This window comes from Protopterus annectens, chromosome 3.part1 (assembly GCF_019279795.1).
Source record: "Protopterus annectens isolate FY-2018-M chromosome 3.part1, PAN1.0, whole genome shotgun sequence".
Classification (NCBI taxonomy): Eukaryota; Metazoa; Chordata; order Ceratodontiformes; family Protopteridae; genus Protopterus; species Protopterus annectens.
The window spans coordinates 1,563,150,455-1,563,174,340 of NC_056732.1; the positions used below are offsets into that span (position 1 = coordinate 1,563,150,455).

The window sequence follows — 23,886 nt, forward strand, 5'->3', positions numbered from 1 at the left end:
GTATAGTAACCTGAGAAGCCCCTCAGCTTGACTTGCCTCCTGAGAGGCCACATCTTGCAATACTAAAGTCTCACCCTGGGAACACAAAGAAACCTCCGGTGGAGCCACCGGCTCCACCGACACCTCTAAAGAACCGCGTCCGGTACAGGCGGTTCTTCCAGCCTAAGCTTAACTGCTTTGTCCTTGCGCTTCTTGAAGAAGCGTCGGAGCATCCGGCGGCATTTTATAATTGCACCGCTTCCCAAAGACTAACCTTGCACAATCCAACCTCCTCTTTATAGTGCGTTTATTAAATCTAGCACAAGGCGACAGCCAACAACGTCGTGCTCAGGCCCTAAGCAAGGAATACACAAAGTATGATAATCTCTATGCGGTATCTGTTTCCCACAAGAAATGCAATTATTGACTTTTTCTGACATCCGGTAAATCACTGAGGCAAGAAAAACTAAAATATTCCCCAACGGGTACTTAGCCAACTTTGAACTCGGTCTGAAACTTCGAAATCGAAAAATCTCAGAACGCCAACCGGCACTTGCAATGCTGCTTCTGCATCGGACCATGCGGCAAAAAAGACTGAGGATATGACGTCGGTCATGCGCATTTGTACCCTGACGTCCTGATGTCAGTCAAATGCGCCTTGACCGACGTCAGCCTTATACTTTGATATTCGGGCCGACCGAGGACAGCGGACTACCCAAGTGTAAGGACTGCAGCAATGTGAGATGAAGAACATCATGGAACGTTATGGTAAGAACATAACTTTTTTTATGTTATGTTGTCCCTATCTCACCTTCCTTCTTTCTGTTTGGGACAGCGTCCCCAGCACCTAAATCCTGGGTGGCTCATTGGAAAAAACTCTTCAGGACCATGGATCCAAAGGATGCCCTGTTCTGGGAGGTCACGTCTACTTTGTAATGAGTAATGAAGGTATGGGGGTTAGCCCATGTTGCTGCTGCATACATAGAATCTAGAGGTAGTCTAGCTTGAAAAGCGATAGAGATAGCCAAAGACCTATTCGAGTGTCCTCTAATCTTTCCTGGGATTTTCATGTTCGTGACTCATAAATATATGTGATGGTGTTCGAAAGCCACTTTGACGAGGTTACTTTTGAAACCTAAGAACCTTGCTTCTTCTCTGAAAAGGATATAAATAATTGGTCTGATTTTCTAATATCCTTGGTTCTATGTAAATAAAAGCGAAGCTGCCTATGAACATTCAGTTGATGGAGCTTACACTCTGCCTTGTTGCCATAATTGGGGAAGAAAACAGGAAGGTTCTCTTACTGGGGGTCTTAATAGGGCAGTACCTCGTAAGAAGGCCTTGCACAGTTTATGTGACATGACGTTAGAATCTAAGTGTCCTAAGTGAAAATTGGAAATGGCAGCCAGTTGCACCCAAATCGTAGCTGCAGCTGCTCCTTGTTCAAAGGTTTCAGCCAAAAAAATCAAGAATCTTAAAAATAGGTGCAGTAAAAGGATCAATCTCATTCTTTTTTGCCCAATAAGAGAACCTCTTCCATTTACTAACATAAAGTTTCCTGGTAGTGGGTTTGTGAGAAGAAACCAAAATGTGCTGAACCGCAGGGGAGATTTCTGGAAGTCTGGCTAGGACTGGAAGTGGAGAAACCAAGCTGTCAACTTGAGAGTTTGTATGAAGGGGTAGAGAGCACCTGATTGATGTGCCAGGAGGTCTGGAACAGGGTCCAGAATCTAAGGCTCCTCTTGCAGGTGATGCCAAAGGAACGGAAACCATATCTGACGAGGCCAGTAAGGGGCAGTAAGGATCAATTTGCAACCCAACAATTTTGCTATTTGAAGAACTTTTTAAATTAGAGGAAATGAGGGGAAGGCATAAAGCAGTCCCGGGGGCCAATCATGAACAAGTGCATCCCTGGGTGATTGTACCGGTGCTGGGACTAGGGTGAAGTAGCTGCTGCATTTGTTGTTTAGGGGAATAGCAAAGAGATTGCAGCATAGCTGGTCCTATCTGCGAAAAATCAGATACGCAATTTCCTGTTTCAGGGACCACTCGTGAGGCATAAGTATTGGCCTGCTGAGCTTGTCCGCTATCACGTTGGATTTCCCTGGGATGTGCATTGCGATCAGAAAATGTTGGGAAGACATCACCCATTGCCATACTCATAGAGTCCCCCGACACAAGGGGTAAGACCTGGTTCCGCCCTATTTCCTGTTTGTTGATATACCACTCCACTGACATATTGTGCATCTGTATTGCTATAGTCCCTGAAGGAAGAGAGTCTTGAAGTGCTTGCAATGCCAAGCACACCGCCCTCATCTCCAGAACATTGATGTGCAAATGGTACTCGTGGTTGCCAAGTCCCTTGAACAGTCTGTCCCAGAAATTCCCCACCCCATCTGGGAAGCATCCGTAGTCACTGTGGCTACCAGCTGGGGGGGTTAGGAACGGTCTGCCTAGGGTGACCTGGGGGAGTAGAGCTACCACTGCAGATCCCTCCTGCGGGACTCTGTTATTGAAATCAGATGTGACAGGTAGATCCTGGAATGACCATTGAGTGAAAAGGAGCCACTGCAGAATTCTCATATGGAAGCGTGCCATAGGGACCAGAGTAATTGCTGCCGCCATAGAACCCAAGACCTTCAGTACGTACTGTGCCTGAATTCTCTTTTTTGTCATGCGTACTGAGACTTGTTGATGAATGGTAGAGACCCTTTCTTGAGGAAGCCTCACTATCATGTCTCTTGTATTTAATTCTGCCCCTATAAATGTAATACACTGACAAGGCAACAAGGCAGATTTTTCGTAATTTATCGTGATGCCTAGTTGTGCACAAGTGTGAATTGTGTGGTCCTGTACTTGTATCAGGTGATGCTCGGTGGTGGCAATAAGGAGCCAGTCATCTAGATACGGAAACACCTGGAATCCTAGACACCACAGGTGAGATGTAACTACTGTCATGCATTTGGTGAAGACCCTGGGGGCTGTAGTGAGACCAAAGGGCAGAGCTCTGAACTGATAATGACTGGCTCACAGCTGGAAGCAGAGCTATCTCCTGAATCACCTGTCCATTTTTATATGGTAGTATGCATCCTGGGGATCGATAGAGCATATCCAATTGTCCTGAACCAAAAAGGGGAAAATGGACTGCAGTGTCACCATCCGGAACTTGGTTTTCTTTACTGATTTGTTTAGTCTGCTGAGATCCAAAATGGGCCTCCAGTCCCCTGTCTGTTTTGGAACTAAAAAGAACCTTGAGTAAGTTCCGGATTCGATTTGGTCTGCAGACTTTCTGGATGGCTCTTTTTTGTAGCAACCTTCATACTTCTAGGTTTGCCTGATCCCGAAGATTGGGTGGAACATCTGGGATTGACTGTTGTGCTCTTTTAGGAGGTGTTTGGGAGAAGGGAATTTTGTAACCCCCGGATATTATGGACCATATCCATGCATCTTCTGTTATGATCTGCCAGGCTTTTGGGTACAGTGATAATCTGCCCCCATCTGCCTCCAGAGGTGGACAGCTGGGCAACCCATCAGGGGTGCTGGAAGGGCCTAGCAGAGAAAGTATCCCTGTCGCCCTGCTGCGGAAGCCCCCAGCCACGAGACCAGCGTCTCCCATTATTATTTCCCCTCTGCCCCTGGGGGAATTTTCTCCATGTGTGTCAGGCAAAGCTCCTTGGGATTTCTGGAACCACATCTTACCACTCTTCTGACCTTTGGGGTAAGGTCTGGAAGGAGTGTAAAAATGTACTCCCGCAGCAGAGAGAGTTTTGCCATCTTATTCACACCTGGTAAGAGTCTCTTTTACTTGAGGCCCGAACAAAGAAGAGCCATCAAAGGGGGCATTTGTAAAGGAGGACTTGATGGGCTCCACAAATTGACAAAGGTACATCCAGGAGTGTCTCCACAGAGCAACTCCTGTGCCTGCAGTCCTACTCGCTCCATCTGCCACGTAACAAATCAGGCACATGGAGGAGTTAATGATTGAGGTCAAGGTCGCAAGCTGGTTAGCCATTTTGTTCACTGCTCCCTCAGCTGTAGGATCCTGAAGGGTCTCTCCTAACTTCCTAAGGAGATCCCTATGAAGTCTTGTAAAGTGTAATAAGTAGTTCAGCAACCTGAGTGTAAAGGCTGCTGATGAAAACATATGCTTCCTATACCTGTCCATTGTCTGGGACTCCTTGTTAGGCAGATGGACAGAAGAGGAAGTTTCTGCAAGTTTCTTCTTGGTGGCTGCTGCCACCATCATAGCATCAACAGGCACTCCTTTTGAAAGAAATTGTTTATCTTCAGGGGCAGTTATAAATTTATAAGGCCTCCACGGAACTGGTTCCATGGTTTCTGGAGAGCTCCATGACTTTCTACTCACTACAGTTAAAAGTGGGTCAAAAGGCAGAGACACCCAAAAGGTGGAGGGTCGGGAACCAAAAGCGTCCAGGTACATGGACTCATCCTCAAAAGGGCAAAAGACTTCCAGTTACCCCTCTGTCTAAGGATTTCCAGGATGTCTGAAAAAGAGATATCTCTGAATCCTCCAAGTCTGTGCCTGAGGTCACAGACTCAGGGCAGTCCAAATGCTTCCTCTTGCACTTTTTCTTCCAAGGAACCTCCTCTGAGGCATGCTCAGGGGAAGTTTCGGAAGAGGTGGGGTCATTCAATGGGGCATCCTGGGTCATAGGTTCCCTACGCTTAGGGTGGAGGGGAGGTTCCGAGGCAGACACTGGTATAGAAGGGGAAGGAGCCAATGGAGCCAAGGGTGGAGTGGTCTCAGCAGATAGCACACTCCTCATCACCTTGAAGGCCCCGCATTCGTGGATGGAGAGAGACTCCGGCACCAAAGAACCTGAAGACCTCCTCCAAACTGACGGCGATGGCTCCAAGGCTGATGTAGGAGCTGAGATCACCTGCACCGAAGCACCAAGGGGGGGTGGTTGGACAAGAGTCCAATACCACTCCCCCCCCCAGAGCCAACAAGAGAGCATCAGCCTCAGATCCCTCGACAGACCGAGGTATCTAGGAGATCGGAGCGGTGGTTGGAACTGACAAACCTAGGGTTGCCGGAACCGACGGTTCCACCACCATGACTTCCATGCACTCCGGCCCTGAACTGGATGCAGTCGGAGGAGGAATCGATGAAAAGATTGGTTGGGCAGATGGCACCACTTCCTTCTGGGCTGGGCTCGACAACAATTTTGCAAATACCGGTGTCTTGAGCAGCCTCTTCACAAGCTTCTCCACATCATCATCTGAAAGGCTCCTGGATGACCAGGAGGAGTGTGCAGAAGACCAACTACCTGCCACAGATTGTAAAATAGGAGACTGTGGAACAGATCTCACCAGCTCCAAGGAAGGGGACCTAGATCTTTTGTGAGTCTGGGACATCTCCGAGACTGCTGATGGAGCCGCCGGAGAGAAAGTCTTACCAGAGCCAACTACTCCGAAGGTTCAGAAGACTTGTCTTTTGATTTGGTCAGCACCGAGGATGGAGCCGACGAAGATGCAGGTTTACTGTCCTGTTTTTTGCAGGCTGTGTTTCTCCAGATGCAGCTTCAAAATGGGTTTTTAATAAACCTCGTAGAATAAGCTTGTTTCGTCTCTCCTGCAGGACTCGTGCACTACAGCCATGACAGATGGAACACGAATCCTGCAGGTGAACAGCCCCAAAACATTATCGCAACTTGTGTGCCCATCTATAAGGGACATTTTTTGGCAACACGAGTCGCATTTTTTAAACCCTGATGGTTTTGGTTCCTTGGACATGGTAAAGTACCTGAAACAACAATAAAGTGAACACACTTAACTGACAAGAAACACAATTTTTTTTTTTTTTTTTAACAAGAGAAGGAACAAGGAGGTAGACTCTAATTTAAATGGCTACTTCCCCTAAGGAAAGAATAGCCTCTAACTAAAATGGTTTCTCCTTAAAGTAGAAAGGAGGGACAGAAAACAGGGGAAAGCCCTCTAACTTAAATGAGCTACTGACAGGGATTACAAAGGCAAGGTAGGCCCATGGAAATGATGGCCACAACAAAAGCAACAACAAACAACCAAAGGTTTTAAAGAGGGGTAGAAGAATATGAGGAAAGTTAGACTAATGCTACAGTATACAAAAAGATATCCAAAACCTGTCACAATTTTCACAATTTAGTACAAGAAAAAACTACTTAGCCTGGGCCAGCAGAAGACAATCTCGACGCTGCAAGCGGCAAACAAGATCTGGGTAACTACCGCTAGGCATGTTGGGATAGGGGTTGGCCTCGAGCCAGTAAAGACTTTTCAAGCTATAGTATGTGGCCGAGTCGGAGCTGATATCGGCTCAAAGCCCCAAACAGAAAGAAGGAAGGTGAGATAGGGACAACATAACATCTATTTTTTTTCTGACTATGCTGATGTTTTTGAAGAAAAAGTTAGACAAACTCCCAGTTGTGTACTCCATGAAGTTAGACCATGAAGTAAGCCCAGTTATCAGACCAGCATGGAAAGTTTTGGTAACCTTGTAAGGCAGAGTCAAAGCTGAGCTAGACAGAATGGTGCATCTAGGAGTAATTTGCCCAGTAAAAGAACCAACTGAATGGGTATCCTCCATGGTGGTAGCTCATAAGAAAAGCTCAGATGATATTAGAATATGTATTGATCCAAGAGATTTGAACAAAGCACTAAAACAACCTCATCATCCAATGCATACAGTCGAAGAAGTTACTACTCTTATGCCAAATGCCACTATTTTTTCTGTCTTAGATGCAAAATGTTCATTTTGGCAAATTTTACTTGACCGAAAATCTTTATTATTAACCCCATTCAGCACACCATTTGGAAGGCACAGATTTTTGAGAATGCCATTTGGGATAAATTCTACCAGTGAAGTCTTTCAGAGTGCAATGGAGCAAATTTTTTCTAGCTATCCGTGTGCTATAATAGTTGATGATATTCTTGTAGGAGGCAGTGGTGATGTCGGACATGATAGAAACCTCAGGAAAGTTCTGGAATGTGTTCATAAAGTGAATCTTAAGTTAAATCCTCAGAAATGCAGGTTCAAGCTACAAGAAGTTACTTATGTGGGTCATTTGTTTACCATTTCAGGCTTACGGCCAGATCCTTCTAAGAAAACTGCAATTCTTGAGATGACAGCTCCAAAACAATGTCACTTCCTTGCAACATTTTCTTGGCATGGTCAACTATTTCGGCAAGTTCATTCCAGATTTGAGTGACCTTTCTGCACCGGTAAGAGCTGACATGCAAAGATGTAACTTGGTCCTGGTTAGACCAACACCAAAGAGCATCTGATGTCCTGAAACAGAGAATTGCCAGTCCACCCACTTTAAGACATTATTGATGTTCACAAACCTGTAACTCTTTCTTGTGATGTTTCGAAGTTTGGTCTTGGTGCAGTCATTCTTCAACAGGGCAGACCAATAGCCTATGCATCCAGAACTCGGACCCAAATCAAGATGCAGTATGTTCAGATAGAGAAAGAGCTCTTGGCAATTGTGTTTGCATGTTCAAAGTTCCATGATTTTATTTATTTATTTTTTTATTTTTTTATTTAACATTTGTTGACTGGGAATGTCCGACTAGGTTCCACAGAGCCTGTTTTCAGCGGAGGCCCGGGGAGAAACGCTCCAGATTTATGGCTGACCTATTCAAAATGAGACAGGCCACCAACCCTTGGTCACTATTTTGAAAAAGCTTATGCACACAGCTCTTGCGAGATTGCAACGCATGATGTTGAAATTGCAAAAGTACAATTTTCACTTGGTTTATTCAAAAGGCAATCTTCTTTATCATGCTGATACTTTATCCAGAGTGCCCAGAAAAACACTGAACAGTATGAAAATGAGAAACCTGAGTTTGAAGTCATGGAATTGAGAAATTTTTCTTCCATATGTCTTTGTCTTGATGAGCTTAGAAGTCACACAGCTTCAGATTCAGTTCTCCAGAAGTCAACCACTTTATCAGTCGAAGATGGCCGTCAAAGCAATCCTTTTTTTCCACCAGATGTGCAGCAGTTTTTTTCCTTACAGAGACAAGATTTTGCTGGAAGATGGTATCATCATGAAAGGTCCAAAGACGATTGTTCCAAAATCCTTGCAACAAGAGTATATAAAAAGCTTGCATTGTGGCCACCATGGAATTGATTCTACCAAAATATGGGTGAGAGGACTAGTATTTTGGCATTCTATGTCAAAAGATATTGAGAAAGAAGTTTCAACTTGTTCTGTTTGTAATAGTACTAAACTTCATCAACAAAAAGAACCACTTCAGCTAAGCCAGATTCCGAAGTTCCTTGGTCGACAGTAGGAATAGATATTTTTGAATGGAATGGTCAACATTACTTGGTGTTAGTAGACTCTTATTCAAATTGGTTCGAGATTGACCTGCTTCCTAATTTGACATCCAGTACTGTCATTACGAAGTTGAAGAGACATTTTTCTGTCCATGGTAGTCCTCATAAAGTTGTTTCTGGCAATGGTGCACAGTTTACAAGTCAGCATTTTAAAAGATTTGCTGAAATGTGGGCCTACTTAGAGGCAATCTTGACTTACAAAGCCGTGCCTGACCCAGCTCAGTTAGACATGCTACAGCTAAAAAATCCTAATCCCTCTGCACACATGCTCCACAGACCTAAACCTTATTACCACAATCAACAAAACATGCTGGAGGAACAGGTTCATAACCCAGAGACTGCCCATGTTATGGAATAGACTTCGCATACATGTAAAAAGGCAAACAGGTCCACCACAAGAATAGAGTCACAATAAGGCTAAGACCACTGGAAAATGTAGGAAGCAGTTTAATCCACAACTGAGCGCTTTCACCAGAAACCTGGTATCATCAGAGTCAAGCAGAGCACCTCACTGACCCTCTTCAACAGAAATCTTGATGAGTGGATGGGAAATAGAAAATTCACCTCATGGATCACTCCAGCAGCTTTACTTGACAGAGGCACTGGGAACTAAGGTCGGGTGGCACGATGCCAGGGTAATCTTATGGGCTAGGCTTGTAAAGGCTCCAGGGCCATTAGCCTAGTACACATCTATGAACCTATGAAGTCTGTTCATGTTACAAGTAGTCTTGATTACCCACAATCAAATGGCCTGGCTGAATGTGCATGTCAAAGTGCAAAACAGCTGTTGGAAAAGTCTAAACGTGACAATACTGATATTTTTCTAAATCTGCTTAACCTCAGAAACATACCTCATGACAATCTTCTTGATTCACCTGTCCAGAGGTTAATGTTGAGACAAACCAGAGCCACACTGCCAATCAGTAAATAATTGTTGGTTCCAAGTGGTTCCAAGTGCTAAAACCAACAAAACAGTAAAAGCTCAACTCCTAAAGAACCTTTTGTCCCAAAATTCGTACTATGATAAAACCAGCAAGCCTTGAATCCATTACAACAAGGAGAGATAGTGAGGATGCACACAGCAAAAGGATTTGACTGAACAGGACTTGTGAAACATTTGTGTGAAGAACCGAGATAGTACATCACTGAGTCGCAAGGCATGGAATTTAGACGGACTTGGAAACATTTACTACTGGCGTCCTAGCCAGTGTTGCAACATTTTGCTTATAACAAAAACTCTAATTCTCAGCATGATTTGCCTATGTGCTCCTGTTCCTGAAATGGTCAGTCTTATTAAGCCACATTTAGTTTCCACCAATGCAAACTGTATAGCAATATGAACTGTTAAAGTAATAGTGATTTATTTACAAATTGAAACATTTGTGCACAAAAAGAAAAAGAAAAGAGATGCAAATGAGCAATGTAAATTTCTGAAAACTATTTTGAATTACTAGCTTTAAACTGAGCACTGTTCTTTGTGTGTGGAATGCATATACTTTCTTCTGTAAAGAGGGTGTTGCTTACTGGGAAAAGAAAACTTCACAGTCTGATGATTAAAAATGTGGAATCTCATGATGTTAAACATGGTATAATATAAGAAGGAATCAGTGCAGAATGTAAAATGATAATAACCTGTCATCATTCTATGCTGAAAGCATGAAAAGACTAAACAAATTTCTGAATTAATGTACTAGTAATACAAAACAGACTTAGGACTGTGCAACATCCGATTTCTATTAATTTTCCTGCAAAAGAATTGTATCCTTATCAAATAAGTTTCAGAAACAAATATACCACCAAAATGCACTGGTAGCATTGGGTGCTTTTTATGCTATATTTATTGTTCCTTTGGCAAAAATGCACAGAATATTTTGCCTCTATTATGAACAGATTTACAAGAATCTCAAGCCTTTTCAATAAAGATGATAGATATCCTTACCTTCTTCAGAACAGTAGCAGCAATGTTCTGTGGTGCTATCCACCAAAGTCTGACCCTGTTGGGGGTTGAAGAGTCAAAGAAAAAAAAAACAAAAAAAATGGCAATTAGACCCAAAGAAAACAAATCTCTGGAGACATAAATGCTAAAATATGTGCTTACTTTTCTTCTATACGGTACCTGTCAGGTGCTTAAAATATATTCCCTGGTTTGTTCACCATAATCAGTTAATCACAGATGACTGAATACAATTTTAAGGCTGTTATGAAAATAAAGACTCTTTATAAGACTGGCCCTGAACATTTTAGATTGTTATATTCATTTATTCATTCTTATTCACAGTGCACAGATGCCAGGTAACACTTTCATTGTAAGAGTTTTTAAATTACATAAATGTACAATTACAGTCAGTAGTCCATAGCTCTTTTCAGAATTAAATGTCTTAAATCTGCATAAAGTTTATGGTGTACAAAGCACTGGTGCAACCATTGTTTTTATATAGCAATGAAACATGGTCAGTAAAAGCAGTGCATCTAAGGAAGCTTCAAGTGATGGAGATGAAGTGCCTGAGATTAGTAATAGGATGCACAATTGTGGGAGAGATGAAGAAATAAGGATATCAGAGTGGTAGATAAAGTAACCTCAATTGTGTGTAAAAAGCAAAACTATGGTTGCTAGGTAATATGTGTAGGAAAGCAGAAAGTACATTTGAGTAAGTAAGACTTACTATTATAATACTAGATGTCTGAATGATCACTGCTCCAGTACCCTTAGCTATATGGGTAGTATCCAGCCAAGGATTTAACAGTTAGACAGCTTCCAAAGCTTCAGGGTAGTGTGAGCTGACATGACTAAAGGACAAGTTTGGGCATGAAGCCTTTCAGAGCTTTCCTGCCAGCAGAGACAGGGGTCTGAGCACCGAAAGGGCAATGCTAAGAACAACAAAAAACAACCCTGGAATAAGATACACACCAAACAGACAGGGTGGAGGGACAAAGTGGCTACTGCAGCATGATCATTCAAACATCTACGGTTATGGTAAGTTTACTTACACGACTGTACTATGTTCATCATACTGATTACTGTTGCAGTAGCCTTAGCTATAAGGGAAGATTACGTTAGCTAGCTACATTTGGGAGGTGGAAGGAGAAGAGTCTAGGAGCCCCTGGAGAATGCTCCTAGCAAAGCTTGATCTGGACTTAGAGAAGGAATCAAGCTTGTAGTGCTTTGTAAAAGTATGTACAGAAGACCAACTAGCAGCTTCTAGAATCCACTGCTTTCCAAAAAGTCATATATGAAGCCAAGTCCCTGGTAGAGTGGGCCTTGCTTCTGCCTGGAATAGTTTGTTATGTTGAGTATAACAACAGGTAATAGCTTTGATAACCGTTTGGAAATAGTTTGTTTTGGCACAGGTTGCCCCTTCTTCATATCTTCACAAGAAATGAACAATTGATCTTGATCTAAATAATTTAGTTCTGTCAAGATAGTACCAGAGTTGTCTGTGAAGATCCAAGGTATGGAATATCTTTTCTCCCTCATTTTTAGTTTTGAGAGAGAATATGGGGAGATGAATGGTTTAGTAAACTAGGATACCACTTTAGGGATAAAAGAAGGACTTGTTCTCAAAGAAACTATGTCCCTATGAAAAATAAGAAAGTGCTGATTCACCACAAGAGCTTGCAACTCAGATATCTTCTTGCAGAGGTCAAAGCAATCAGTAAAGCTGTTTTCCATGTTAAGAATCTCAAGTCAGCCAGATTAGCTGGTTCAAATAGAGCAAGTGTTAGCTTCTCCAACACAAAATTAAGATCCCAAGGAGAGACCACCAGTTTTCTTGGAGGCCGCTTATTCAAAACCCCTTTCAAGAACATTTTGACATGAGACTGCATTGAAAGAGGGAGATTCATGGGCTGACATACTGAAATGGCCAATAAATGAAACTTGATACAGGAATAAGAAAGGTCATAGGACAGTACAACTAGTCCTAAATGGGTGCTGGTTATGTTGTTAGAACTAACTAGAAAACTCTTTCCATTTGCTAATATATGATTTTCTAGTAGCAAACTTTCTTGTCTCCATTAGTCCCTACTGCAGATCCTCAAAAAACAGATGCCTAAAATGAATTAAGATGTTATTATCCAGGCAGTCAATTGAAGTTGATTGATATTGGAATGTATCAAACAACCTTGTTCTTGTGTGAGTTGATCCAGTCTGTGAGGAAGTTTGTGGTAACTGCTCATGGCCATTTCCAAACGAAGGGGGAACATAGTTGCCTGTGCCAGAATGGAATCACCACAGTGATCTTCAGGGACTCTTTCTGAATCCTCAGAAATATCTTGAATATTAGTGGAAAAGGTGGAAAGCATACAAAAACATTCCTGTCCAAGGAAAGAAAGGGCATCTGTCTTCTAGACCTTTTTGCATGGAACAGAATCTTGTCAGTTGATTGTTCAGAGAGGAGGCAAAGAGGTCTACTTGAGGAACTCCCCACAGATGGATAAAATCTTGGAGGACCCCAATCTAATTTCCATTTGTGAGGGTCTGCCCTGGTCCTGCTCAACTTGTCTGACACACAAGTACAGAACGTAGGATTCCTGTAGAGTAAGACTATACCATGAGGCTGTATCTTAAGCTAACATGGCTAATTTGCAAACAGGGTACAACCTGGATCCCAATCGCTTGTTGATGTACCACATGACTGCGGTATTGTCTGTAACCACTTGAAGAGGTCTGGGGGACCAAAGTTGGTTCAGAGAGATCACTGCCTTGATCAGGGCAAGCTTCTCCTTCATATTTATGTGCTTGAGTCTGTCCTTGGTGTACTTTTATTCCTGCTAAAACTGCTCCCCAATCAGAAATCAGAGTGTTTGTGGTGACTGCTTTGGAGCAGGGAGGGAAAATGGAAGACCTGGATTTAGGGATATCTGTTGTCTCTGCCAAAAATATTTTCTTATGACAAACCCCAGTACTGAACTTTGAAAAATGTTTCTTATGACAAACCCCAGTACTGAAATTCGAAAAGAGAAAGAGATTTGAGATACCACTCTTATCTTTTTCATGTGGAGTCTTGCCATGGTTATCATGAGAATTGTAGATGCCGTGAGACCCAAAATCCTGAGTTTTTCCCTTCACAGCAACCGAAGTCTGAGTGGAAAACCTTAGAACTAGATCTAAATAAAGAACTATTGTTTCATGTATTAGAAAAGCTCTTTGAACTAAAGTGTCTACTTGCCATCCCAGGAATACAATCTTGTATAAAGAGGTCAAGGAAGACTTTTGAATCTTCACTTGGAATCCCAGCTTGTATAAGAGATCTCTCACCCAAAAGAGAAACAGATACCTGATACTTTGAAAAAGACTCTGCAAAGATAGGCAAGTCACCTAAATATGGAAAATGAGAATACCCCGTAGCCTGCAATGAGCTATAACTGGAGCCAGACACTTTGTGAACACTCTTGGTGCAGTGGATAGTCCAAAGGATAAGGCAGAGAACTGATAATGTGATCCAGACACACAGAGCATTAAGAAACATCTGAAGTCTGTATGAATAGACATGTAATGATAGGCATCTTTTAAGTCATGACATGACATGAAACTTGAAAGAAGAGGAAGAGTTGACAGGTTGTGAAGTTACATCATTTTGAATTTGTGCACAATTACAAACTGGTTTAGGAAAGCTAGATCCAGAACTGATCTCCAAGACTTTTCCTTTTTTGGCATTAGAAACATCTTTGAATAAAAACCCTTCCCACCTGGGAAGAAAGGACTGGTTCTATCAGCATGTGATGAAGAACCAGTGAAAACAATCTGTTCTGAAGGATGACGAATTATCCCTGGAAAGGAGGAATTTCCTCTGACTGCAATTTGTAACCATGATGAATGATTTTCAGAACCCATTTCCCTGAAACAATCTGTTGCCAAAGAGAAAAATGGAGCTTCAGACCTTCTGGAAGAAAAAAAGGGGCCAGGGTGAGAGGGTTTCACAAGGTCTCTCGAACAGTCATTCAGACTTGTTGGATTGTCTTTGGTTTTAGGAGGTTGAAGACTTCTTTTCTGGAACCCTTTGCTATTTCTATGTAATTGGCTTTCTAAATGCATTTTGTTGAGACTGTTTATTCTGTTTTTTTTGCCAAAACTTGATGAGGAGATAGGAAGTCCTTTGAAAAATTTGGAAAAGAAGGGATGAAAAAATCTTAGACAGTCCATGAGTTAGCTAGGCCCTTTCATCTTTTTATTACTTCTGCAGCATAGAGACCAAACAGTAAATTTCTATCCAAGGGAAAATTTAAAATCAGATTTTCAACATCATCTGGGAGGTTCTAAGAATGCAGCCATGCAAACCTGCTCAAAACATCATCAACGGCCATAGCCATGGAAAAAGTATCAACAGTTATATACACTGTAAACAATGAGTAGTCACATGTGCAGCAGAAGAAACTAAGTTATTTAAAGCAAATGTTTCATCACAAGAAGAAATTACAGATAAAACATTTCTCATACTTTCACAATTTGCCAGAACAAACTATAACATAAGTGTCTGACAATTCACAATTCTGAAAATCAGAGTTGCAGAAATATATACTATTTTGTATAGCTATCAATAATTTCCTCCTACTTGTCAGAAAGAGTAGGATTGGAATTAACTAAGTGCTTAGTATCACTAGTTTCAATTAAAGCTATAGTGGCTGGATCAGGTTTAGGAATAGTGCATAAAAATGTAAAAGACTGAGGAACTTTATACATCTGCCTTTTAGGGGAAGCTGGAAAAAGCAGAATATCACTAACCAGAACAGCAAAATAACAGCAAAAGAAGAGAACCACAGATGCTAAATCCAGTAAAAAAAAGTGTTTATTGGTAAGCGTTTTTGTCAGGTTTAAAATCACCAAACTTTTTCAGACAGCATTTAACAAACATACCCAACCATTTATAGCAGTGTCATAACTATCAGCAGCCAATGACATCAAATAAACACCCCCCTTGATTCATTTAAAAAATTCAGGAGCCTACAAGTTTAAAAATACATGTTCCTTAAAGAGACATTCACATCACTATTAATGATGCATTATATCCATCTCCCATTTGAATGTATACATTACATCATGTTTCTAGTGATAAAGAATGTGATTCCCTCTATCATACATTTTTAATTTAAGCAAACTAGAAACGGACACCATATGATTGGGAGGGTGTCCTAATGGTTAAGGTGTTTGCCTTACAAACACAAGGTGCAGGGTTTGAGTCTCACAAGGGATAATTGGCTAGGCTTAAAATGGCTCACAAGGGCAGTTAGCTTAGTACCAATCTATGAACCTATATCATTTAATCCTGGTGGACAATTAGCATTCAAATAAATCTGCCACCATACCTCTTTCTCTTCTAAATATAACTTCCATGGCCCCCACGAGCTTCACTTTGTATCTGTTGTAATACCCCAAATTTGAAAGTATATTGGGGAAATACTTTTAAGTGACTATATAAGGCATTGGTTTCCTTATGTTGTGCAATTTCATAAAAATGCTCATAAATTCTTTGTGACAATTTACGTTGTGTTTTGGCCACATAGTATCCATTACATTGTGTGCATAGGGCAATATAAACCACTGCCTGAGAATAACAATTGTATTTGCCCTTTATTTTTATAGTCTTATCCAATATCTTAGTGCTGTACCCAACAAATATATGCTGGCACTGATGGCACATGCCACATGGTGCCATCTGACAAGTAGATGTCATGGTACCAGTACACTGTCTTTCCAAAATGTTTTTTATATTACTACCCCTTTATTATACTACCATAAGGGTTAATCCAAAGGTGTCCAGCATATCCAAATCCCCTTTTATAATACTCCAATTTTTGTTTAAAATGTCAGTGACTATGTAGCTATCTTCACAAAATGTAGTAACAAAGGTACGAAAGGAAGTATCACTAATACAAGTTAAACTCCTTTCTTGACCATAACAAGATCCATTTATTGCTGGACTATTACTGGTCATAAACTCGTGCGATAATTCTACCTGTGTAACACGTTGATCGGGGTGGGGGTGATATTAAACTTGACCTTTGTATGAAAGGTACATAAAATCCAGTATTTCGCTGCCTTATACCTTTAGTCAGCTCAGCTCAAGCTGCATTGCAGTTTGCGTGTGTGGAAAGTGCCCTGAAGCTTTGGAAGCTAGTCAACTGCTATATCCTGGCAGGATATAATTCATATAGCTAAGGCTACTGCAGTAGTTATCAAGATGAACATAAAAGATTTGTTAAATTAGATTTTGGAGAAACAGGAGGATGGCAAGAGGAGACAAGGATGTCCAGCTAAGAGATGGATAGATTAATGGACTATATGAGAAAAGACCTGTGACAGTCAGGCATGACTGCTGAAGAAGGTATTTATTTATTTATTTGTTGTCATTTATTGACATTTGATTACTGAGAAAGTCTGACTGGGTAGAAGCCCATTTTCAGCAGAGGCCTAGGGAAAAAAGCTCCAAAAAAGGTAGCTGGAGAGTATCTCCAGAACAGGAGAGGTGGTAACAGCTGATGCATCACTCTGACCCCTTGTGAAACTGGGAAACAGAGGTTGGCGATGATAAAGTTTAGAAGGAGCTGCATGCAGCTTGCCTTTATCTCATGCATCATACCTCAGCGCAAATTTAGGAGTTGCATGCTTCTATTCAAAGCTCACTGAGAGTTTCTCAAAGCTGCACTATTCAAGTGGAGTCACCTCTTCACAGCAGGACAATATTTTATGGATGATGATGATAAAGCAATTAGTGGTCTGTCTGTCTGGGAATCTGATGTCTGAATATTATCACTTTCCTTCCAGATGTACTCATATGGATGCTCTCACCTCCATAAATGTGTTAAATGCAACATGGCACCATTCTAAAAGACATATCTTTACATAACTAGTTTCCAAAGGGAAAAAAATACTTACTCGTTTCATTTGCATACCCATTTTGATGTACTACCTTGAATGAAATAAAATTAAAATGGGCTCTTAATTCATCTTTTCAGTGACACTTTTAAATAATATATATCTTGCAATGTTGCAAAAAGTTCACTGCAATAACCTGAAAATGTTCATTTGCATGTCATTATCTTAGATGCAATTTAATTGCAGCTATTGATTATCAAAATGTACCTGATACTGTTATATGGAAATGCATAGCAGTTGAAGTACTTACTGTATGAAAAAATACATACCCACCATTCACACAGGGCAACATAAACTGACTTGAGGAACATGGGCTAATTCATTGGCTAGGCTTATAAGGGCCTAAGGGCCAGTAGCCTAGTAACTTGCTATGATCCTATGAACACACTGAACTGCTACAAATACAAAACTGTCTGTTACAACCTGTTGGGCCAGATTAAGAAAACACTGAATTTACCAGCAAGGGGTTTAGTGGCTAAATGCATGGAAAAGATGGGCAGTCAAAAGAGGGGAAATAAGGAGCATTAATTGCACACACATCAAAACTCGCTGTAAGTCACTCAACAGAAGTAATGAGGCAGACAAGATAAACAATTCAGAAAAGATGCCAACATGACTTGTCACATGTCCTCAAACACTGTCTATGAACCATTTCTGACTGTACATGTAGCATAAGGGAAATATGCATTGTTTTAAGTGTAACTCCTGTGTGCAGCTGCAGCTACTGACAGTATGCACAGCAACACCATTATAGCAAGTTCAATATTTTAAACAAGCCCAGCATTGTGCTAACTCATCCCTCCCCCTCACCTATCACATTATGATGTCTGCTTTCTAAGATCTTCATGCGACTCAGAGAGGGAGGTCTTAATTATCCTGCAACTTAATTTTCCTCACAAAACACCCTAATCATGATAATAATATAATAATTAGAAGTTATGTACCTACCATAACGTTCCATGTTAGTTGTCTTCTCTCGCCTTCTTTCATGCTGGATGGGTTCGGAGCCGATCCTCGGCTCCGACTCGGCACTTGCTTTAGCTTGAGAATTCCTTTTACCAGCTCGAGGCAACCCTATATCCCATGATGCAAGGCGGAACTACCTCAGATCTCGTTTGGTAGCTAACCTACCCTGCTAAGGACTAACCTAACATATTTAGGAAACCCAAGTCCATAATAAAGAGTCCTCTAAAGAAGGCTCAGGAGGAAACAACCTGATAGGAACTCTTCAAGATCTGTCCAGGCCAGGGGGAAGGAGGGAGGGACGCAAGAAAGAAGGCGAGAGAAGACAACTAACATGGAACGTTATGGTAGGTACATAACTTCTAAATGTTAAGTTGTCAATCTCGCCTTCATTCTTGCTGGATGGGACCGCGTCCCTAGCACCTGTATCCCGGGTGGCTCAATGGAACAGACTCTTGAGAACTGTGGAACCAAAACTGGCCCTGTCTCTGGAGGCCAAGTCTAATTTGTAATGAGAGACAAAGGTATGAGGAGTAGCCCAAGTAGCTGCTGCACAAATGGTATCAATAGGTAGTCTATCCTGAAAAGCTGCAGAAGTGGATAGACTCCTGGTTGAGTGTGCTTTCGGTTTAGAAGATAGTTGCTTGCCTCTGAGAGAGTACACATAGGAAATGGTGGAAGACAACCATCTGGATAAGGTCACTTTAGACACTGGGAGACCTATCCTGTTTTCCGCATAGGAGACAAATAATTGGTCCGATTTCCTGAATTGTTTCGTTCTATGCAAATAGTACCTGAGCTGATGATGGACATCCAAAAAATGAAGCTTTTGTTCAGCTCTGTCAGAATAGTTTGGGAAAAAGACTGGTAGATCTATGGATTGATTAATATTGGTTTGAGACACAACTTTGGGGAGAAAGGACGGGTTCGTTCTTAAGGATACCCTGTCCTTATGAAAAACCAAGTAAGGGGAACGGATGCAGAGTGCTTGAATCTCGGAAACCCTTCTTGCTGAAGTGACAGCCAGTAAAAATATAGTTTTCCAGGTCAATAATTTCAAAGAACATGAAGCAGACGGTTCGAAGGGAGGTAACATCAAGGATGCCAACATTAAATTTAGATCCCATTGCGGAGGAGGATGCTTTATCGGCGGCTTTAGGAGAAAAACTCCTCTCAGAAAGGCCTTGCATAATCTATGAGACATAATGCTATTATCATGCAAGCCAACATGATACTTGGAAATAGCAGCCAGTTGAACTTTAACTGTAAATGAAGAAGATCCTGACTGAAAAACCTCAGCCAGGAAATCTAAAACAGAATGCACAGGAGCAGTAAAGGGATCAATATTCCTGGAATTTGCCCAAATAGAAAAGCATTCGCCACTTGCTAGCATAAACAGTTCTGGTGGACGACTTTAAAGAAGACACTAAGATGTCTCTGACTGAATCAGAGATCATCGGAAGCCTGGCTAGGGAAGGAAGTGGAGCAACCAAGCAGTGAGGTTGAGAGAATGAATGGCCCGGTGCTGTTGACCCGACTGGTGGATCAAGAGATCCGGAACTGGGTCCAGATGCCAGGGCTGCACCAGGAGGTGACGATGCAGAGACGGAAACCAAATTTGTCGAGGCCAGTAAGGGGCAATGAGAATCAACTTGGCCCTCAAAACGGTGGCTTTCTGAATGACTTGTGGAATCAAGGGAAAAGGGAGGAAAAGCGTACAGAAGTCCCCGGGGCCAATCCTGGGTTAGAGAGTCTCTCAGGGGTTGGCCTGGTAGGGGGAAGAGAGTGAAAAAATCGGGGCACTTGTTGTTTTGGGGTGTAGCAAAAAGATTGCAACAAGGTGTGCCCCACTTCAGAAAAATCTGATCCACTACAGATTGATTGAGAGACAACTCGTGAGGCATGAGAATGGATCTGCTCAGCCTGTCCGCCAAGAGGTTGGACCTGCCGGGGATGTGCGTTGCTATCAGAAACCGATGAGAGGAGATTGCCCATTGCCAAAGTCTGAGAGCTTCTCGACACAATGGATAGGACCTGGTCCCGCCCTGCTTGTTGATGTACCAGACCACGGACATGTTGTCCGTTTGTACTGCAATAGTCCCCGTGGGAAGAAAGTCGTTGAGGGCTTGCAACGTTAAAAGCACCGCTCTCATCTCCAGGACATTTATGTGCAGATGGTATTCTATGGGTTGCCACGTCCCGTGGACCATCCTGCCCTGATAATGCCCCCCCCACCCGATCAGAGAGGCATCCGTAGTAACTGTGGCAACTGGAGGAGGGGGAACAAAGGGTCGGCCCTGATGAAGAAGAGGGGAAGATATCCACCAGTTCAGATGAGTTCTGCACGATTGTGTGACTAAGATTTCATGCCTCATCGGAAGACTGTGGAACGACCACTGAGTGAATAACATCCACTGCAGAAGATGCATGTGGAAGCGAGCCAGTGGTAGAAGAACAATGGCTGCAGCCATAAGACCTAGAACCTTTACTATCAATCTGGCTTTGACCTTGCTGCCCTGCAATAGAATCCGAACGAATTTTTGGATGTCCAGAATTCTTTGATCTGTTAGTCTGGCTAACATTTTGACGGTGTTTAATTCTGCGCCTATAAAGGTGATAGATTGGCAAGGCCGCAGAGAAGACTTTTCGAAATTCACTGAAATTCCCAAACTCCTGCAAAGCTGCAGAGTGTAGTCTCTGGTCTGAAGAAGCTGACACCTGGTGGTGGCGGAGAGGAGCCAGTCGTCTAAATAAGGAAACACCTGGAATCCTTGACGTCTCAGATGAGCTGTGACCACTGCCATGCATTTGGTAAACACTCTGGGGGCTGAAGTGAGGCCAAAGGGCAGGGCTCTAAATTGGTAATGACTGGTCCCTAGCCGAAAGCGGAGAAACCTTCTGGAGCGCCTGTGAACCTTTATGTGATAGTACGCGTCCTGAAGGTCTATAGAGCACATCCAGTTGTCCTTGCCCAGAAAGGGCAGAATGGACTGAAGCGTGACCATCCGGAATCTTGCCTTCTTGACAAATCTGTTTAGACTGCTCAGGTCTAATATTGGTCTCCAATCTCCCGTCCTTTTGGGGACCAAAAGAATCTCAGTAGACGCGGATCCTACTTGGTCTGCCGGAACAGTCTGGACGTCTCTTTTTCCTAGGAGCTTTGAAACCTCCTGTTCTGCCAAATCCCTTTGACCGGGTGAGATGTCTGGAAGGGATTGTTGAGGTCTGGGATACCTTTCAAGGGGATTTTGTAACCCTCGGATATGATCGACTGTACCCACATATCTTGTGAAAGGGAATGCCAGGCTACTGGGTACAGCGAAATCCTTCCCCGACTGCCTCCAAGGGTGGACAGTCGGGCAACACCTCAGGGGTGCTGAAAGGGCTTCTCAGGAAGAGACTCCCTGTTGCCCTGGTTCTGAGGACCCCCTGCCTCTAGGGCGTCTATTATTGTTACCCCTCTGCCTCTGGGGGTAAACTGACCACGTGTGTCCGGTGTAGCTCCTTGGGCTTTGGAACCACATCTTCCCTCCCTTCTGACCCTTGGGATATGGTCTAGAAGGGGTGGAAAAATGGACTCCAACGGCAGAAAGAGTTTTACCGTCCTGCTCACACCTGGTCAAGGTATCCTTCACCTGAGGTCCGAACAAAGCCGAACCATCAAAGGGGGTATTGGTGAAGGACGCCTTAAAGGGGTCCAAAATTACAAAGCCGCATCCAGGCTTGACGTCTAAGAGCCACTCCTGTGCCTGCGGCCCTGCTCGCTCCATCGGCCGCATAGGATATGAGCCGCATGGAGGAGTTGGATAAGGAATTCAGGATTGCTAGCTGTGAGGCAATCTTTTCTTGAGCCCCAGCAGCAGAAGGATCCTGGAACACTTCACCTAGTTCCTTGAGAATATCTCTTTGAAGCCTGGTGAAGTGACAAAGGTAGTTCAGCAAACGCATAGCAAAGGTCGCTGAAGAAAACATCCACTTTCCATACCTGTCCATGGTCCTAGAATCCTTGTTAGGAGGATAGACAGGTGCTGAAGCATCCGCAAGTTCCTTCTTAGTGGCCGCCGCCACCACCATAGCATCCACAGAGACGCCCTTGGAAAGAAACTGTTTGTCCGTAGGGGCCGTAATAAACTTGGATGGTCTCCTGGGGACAGGTTCCACAGAATCTGGAGCTGCCCACGCCTTCAGAGCCACTACCTGCATAAGTGGGTCGAAAGGCGGAGACACCCAGGAGGTGGAGGGTCGGGATCCAAAAGCCTCCAGGTATACCGACTCATCCTCGGAGGGGTCAGTGGAGGGCCAATTCCCCCTCTGTTTGAGGAGCTCAAGGATGTCTGAAAAGGAGACATCCTCAGAGGGGGATCGTGGGGAACCCTCCGACTCATCTAAGTCGGTATCAGATGTAGTAGACTCAGGGGAGTCTGTGCGTTTCCTCTTACGTCCTCTTCCGAGGGGTTCCCCTGCAGGATCAGGAGAAACCTCTGAAGAGGAAGATATTCCCAATGGGGAAACCTGGGGCGATGGATCCCTGGGCCTGAGAGCAAGAGGCTGGCAAGGCGTCTACAGGCACCGAAGAGGGAGGAGCTAGAAGGATGGACCGTTGACCTGGCTCAGGTGCCAGGACACTCCTCATCACCTCAAAGGCTCCCCTCCCTGGGAGACCGGAATATCCCGTTCGAGGAAACAGGAATTCCGGCTCCACTGAGAGGGAAGGCTCGAGGCCGATGTCGGTGCCGAGCTTACCAAGGCGAAGCCCGAGAGGGAGAGCGGGTCGGACAAGGGTCCGATGCCACTAGCCCCCTCGGAGCCGACCAGGGAAACTCGACGACCGGATCCCTCCAAGGAAGGTCTCATGGAAGAGATCGGAGCCGAAGACGACGGAGCCGAAGAGGGATGTATCGGCTCCGGCGCCGAAACAGTCGCTGTCCCGAGAAGCTCCGGCTCCGAACTCTGGTGGGGAGTCGGAGGAGGAAGTTCAAGGGGTAAAGTAATAGCCGAAGTCTGCTGAGACGGGCTATGGAGCATTTGGGCCAGTGCCTGCAACTTTAACAGCCTGCTTACCACCCTCTCCAAGTCGTGGTCAGACAGCCTGGAAGATCGGCTCCGATGACTCCACTCCGACAAAAGAGGAGACCCCGGAGCCGAGTGGATACTCTCCAACAAAGGGGACCGAGATCTCTTTCGGGACGAAGTCATCGGAGCCGAAGTCCCCTGAATTCCAGATGGAGCCAAAGGTTTCTCGGCTCCGATACTGGATAAGGTGTCGGCTCCAGCCGGAGCCGACAAGGCAACAGTAGATTAGGTGTCGGAACCGATCGGTGCCGAGCCCACTACTTTAGAAGCAGAAAGATCGGCTCCAGACGGAGCCGGAGCCACCGGAGGAGGCTTAGACACTGTAGCCTGACCCTTCGGAGGCTTAGAAGGTTTACTGGACCCTGTTTTAGAGGGAGAACCTTCTGGCTTAAGCAAGCCACGGAGGATCAATTTATTCCTCCTTTCCTGCAGGACTCTCTGGCTAAAAGAGTGACACAAAGCACAGGAGTCCTGCAGGTGCAAAGGCCCCAGGCAGTAAACACAAGAAGTGTGACCGTCTGTCAGAGACATTTTCTGACAGCACGAGTCACACTTCTTGAAGCCTGAGACCTTGCCTTCCTTAGACATAGTCCTAGAGGAAGAAAGTCACACACACCCCAACAATCACACAATTAATCCCCAAACACACAGACACACA

The 23,886-nt window shown here is 43.6% G+C and overlaps 1 protein-coding gene across 1 annotated transcript in view; it reads right to left on the reverse strand.

Annotated features, from left to right (window-relative positions):
* Window positions 1–23,886, reverse strand: part of LOC122797804 (SCO-spondin-like) — a 4,708,783-nt gene that overhangs the window by 3,063,626 nt on the left and 1,621,271 nt on the right. The window contains exon 41 of the mRNA XM_044066325.1: window positions 10,260–10,314. Within this exon, the coding sequence (XP_043922260.1) occupies window positions 10,260–10,314 (55 nt within the window). The remainder of the gene's footprint in view (window positions 1–10,259; window positions 10,315–23,886) is intronic.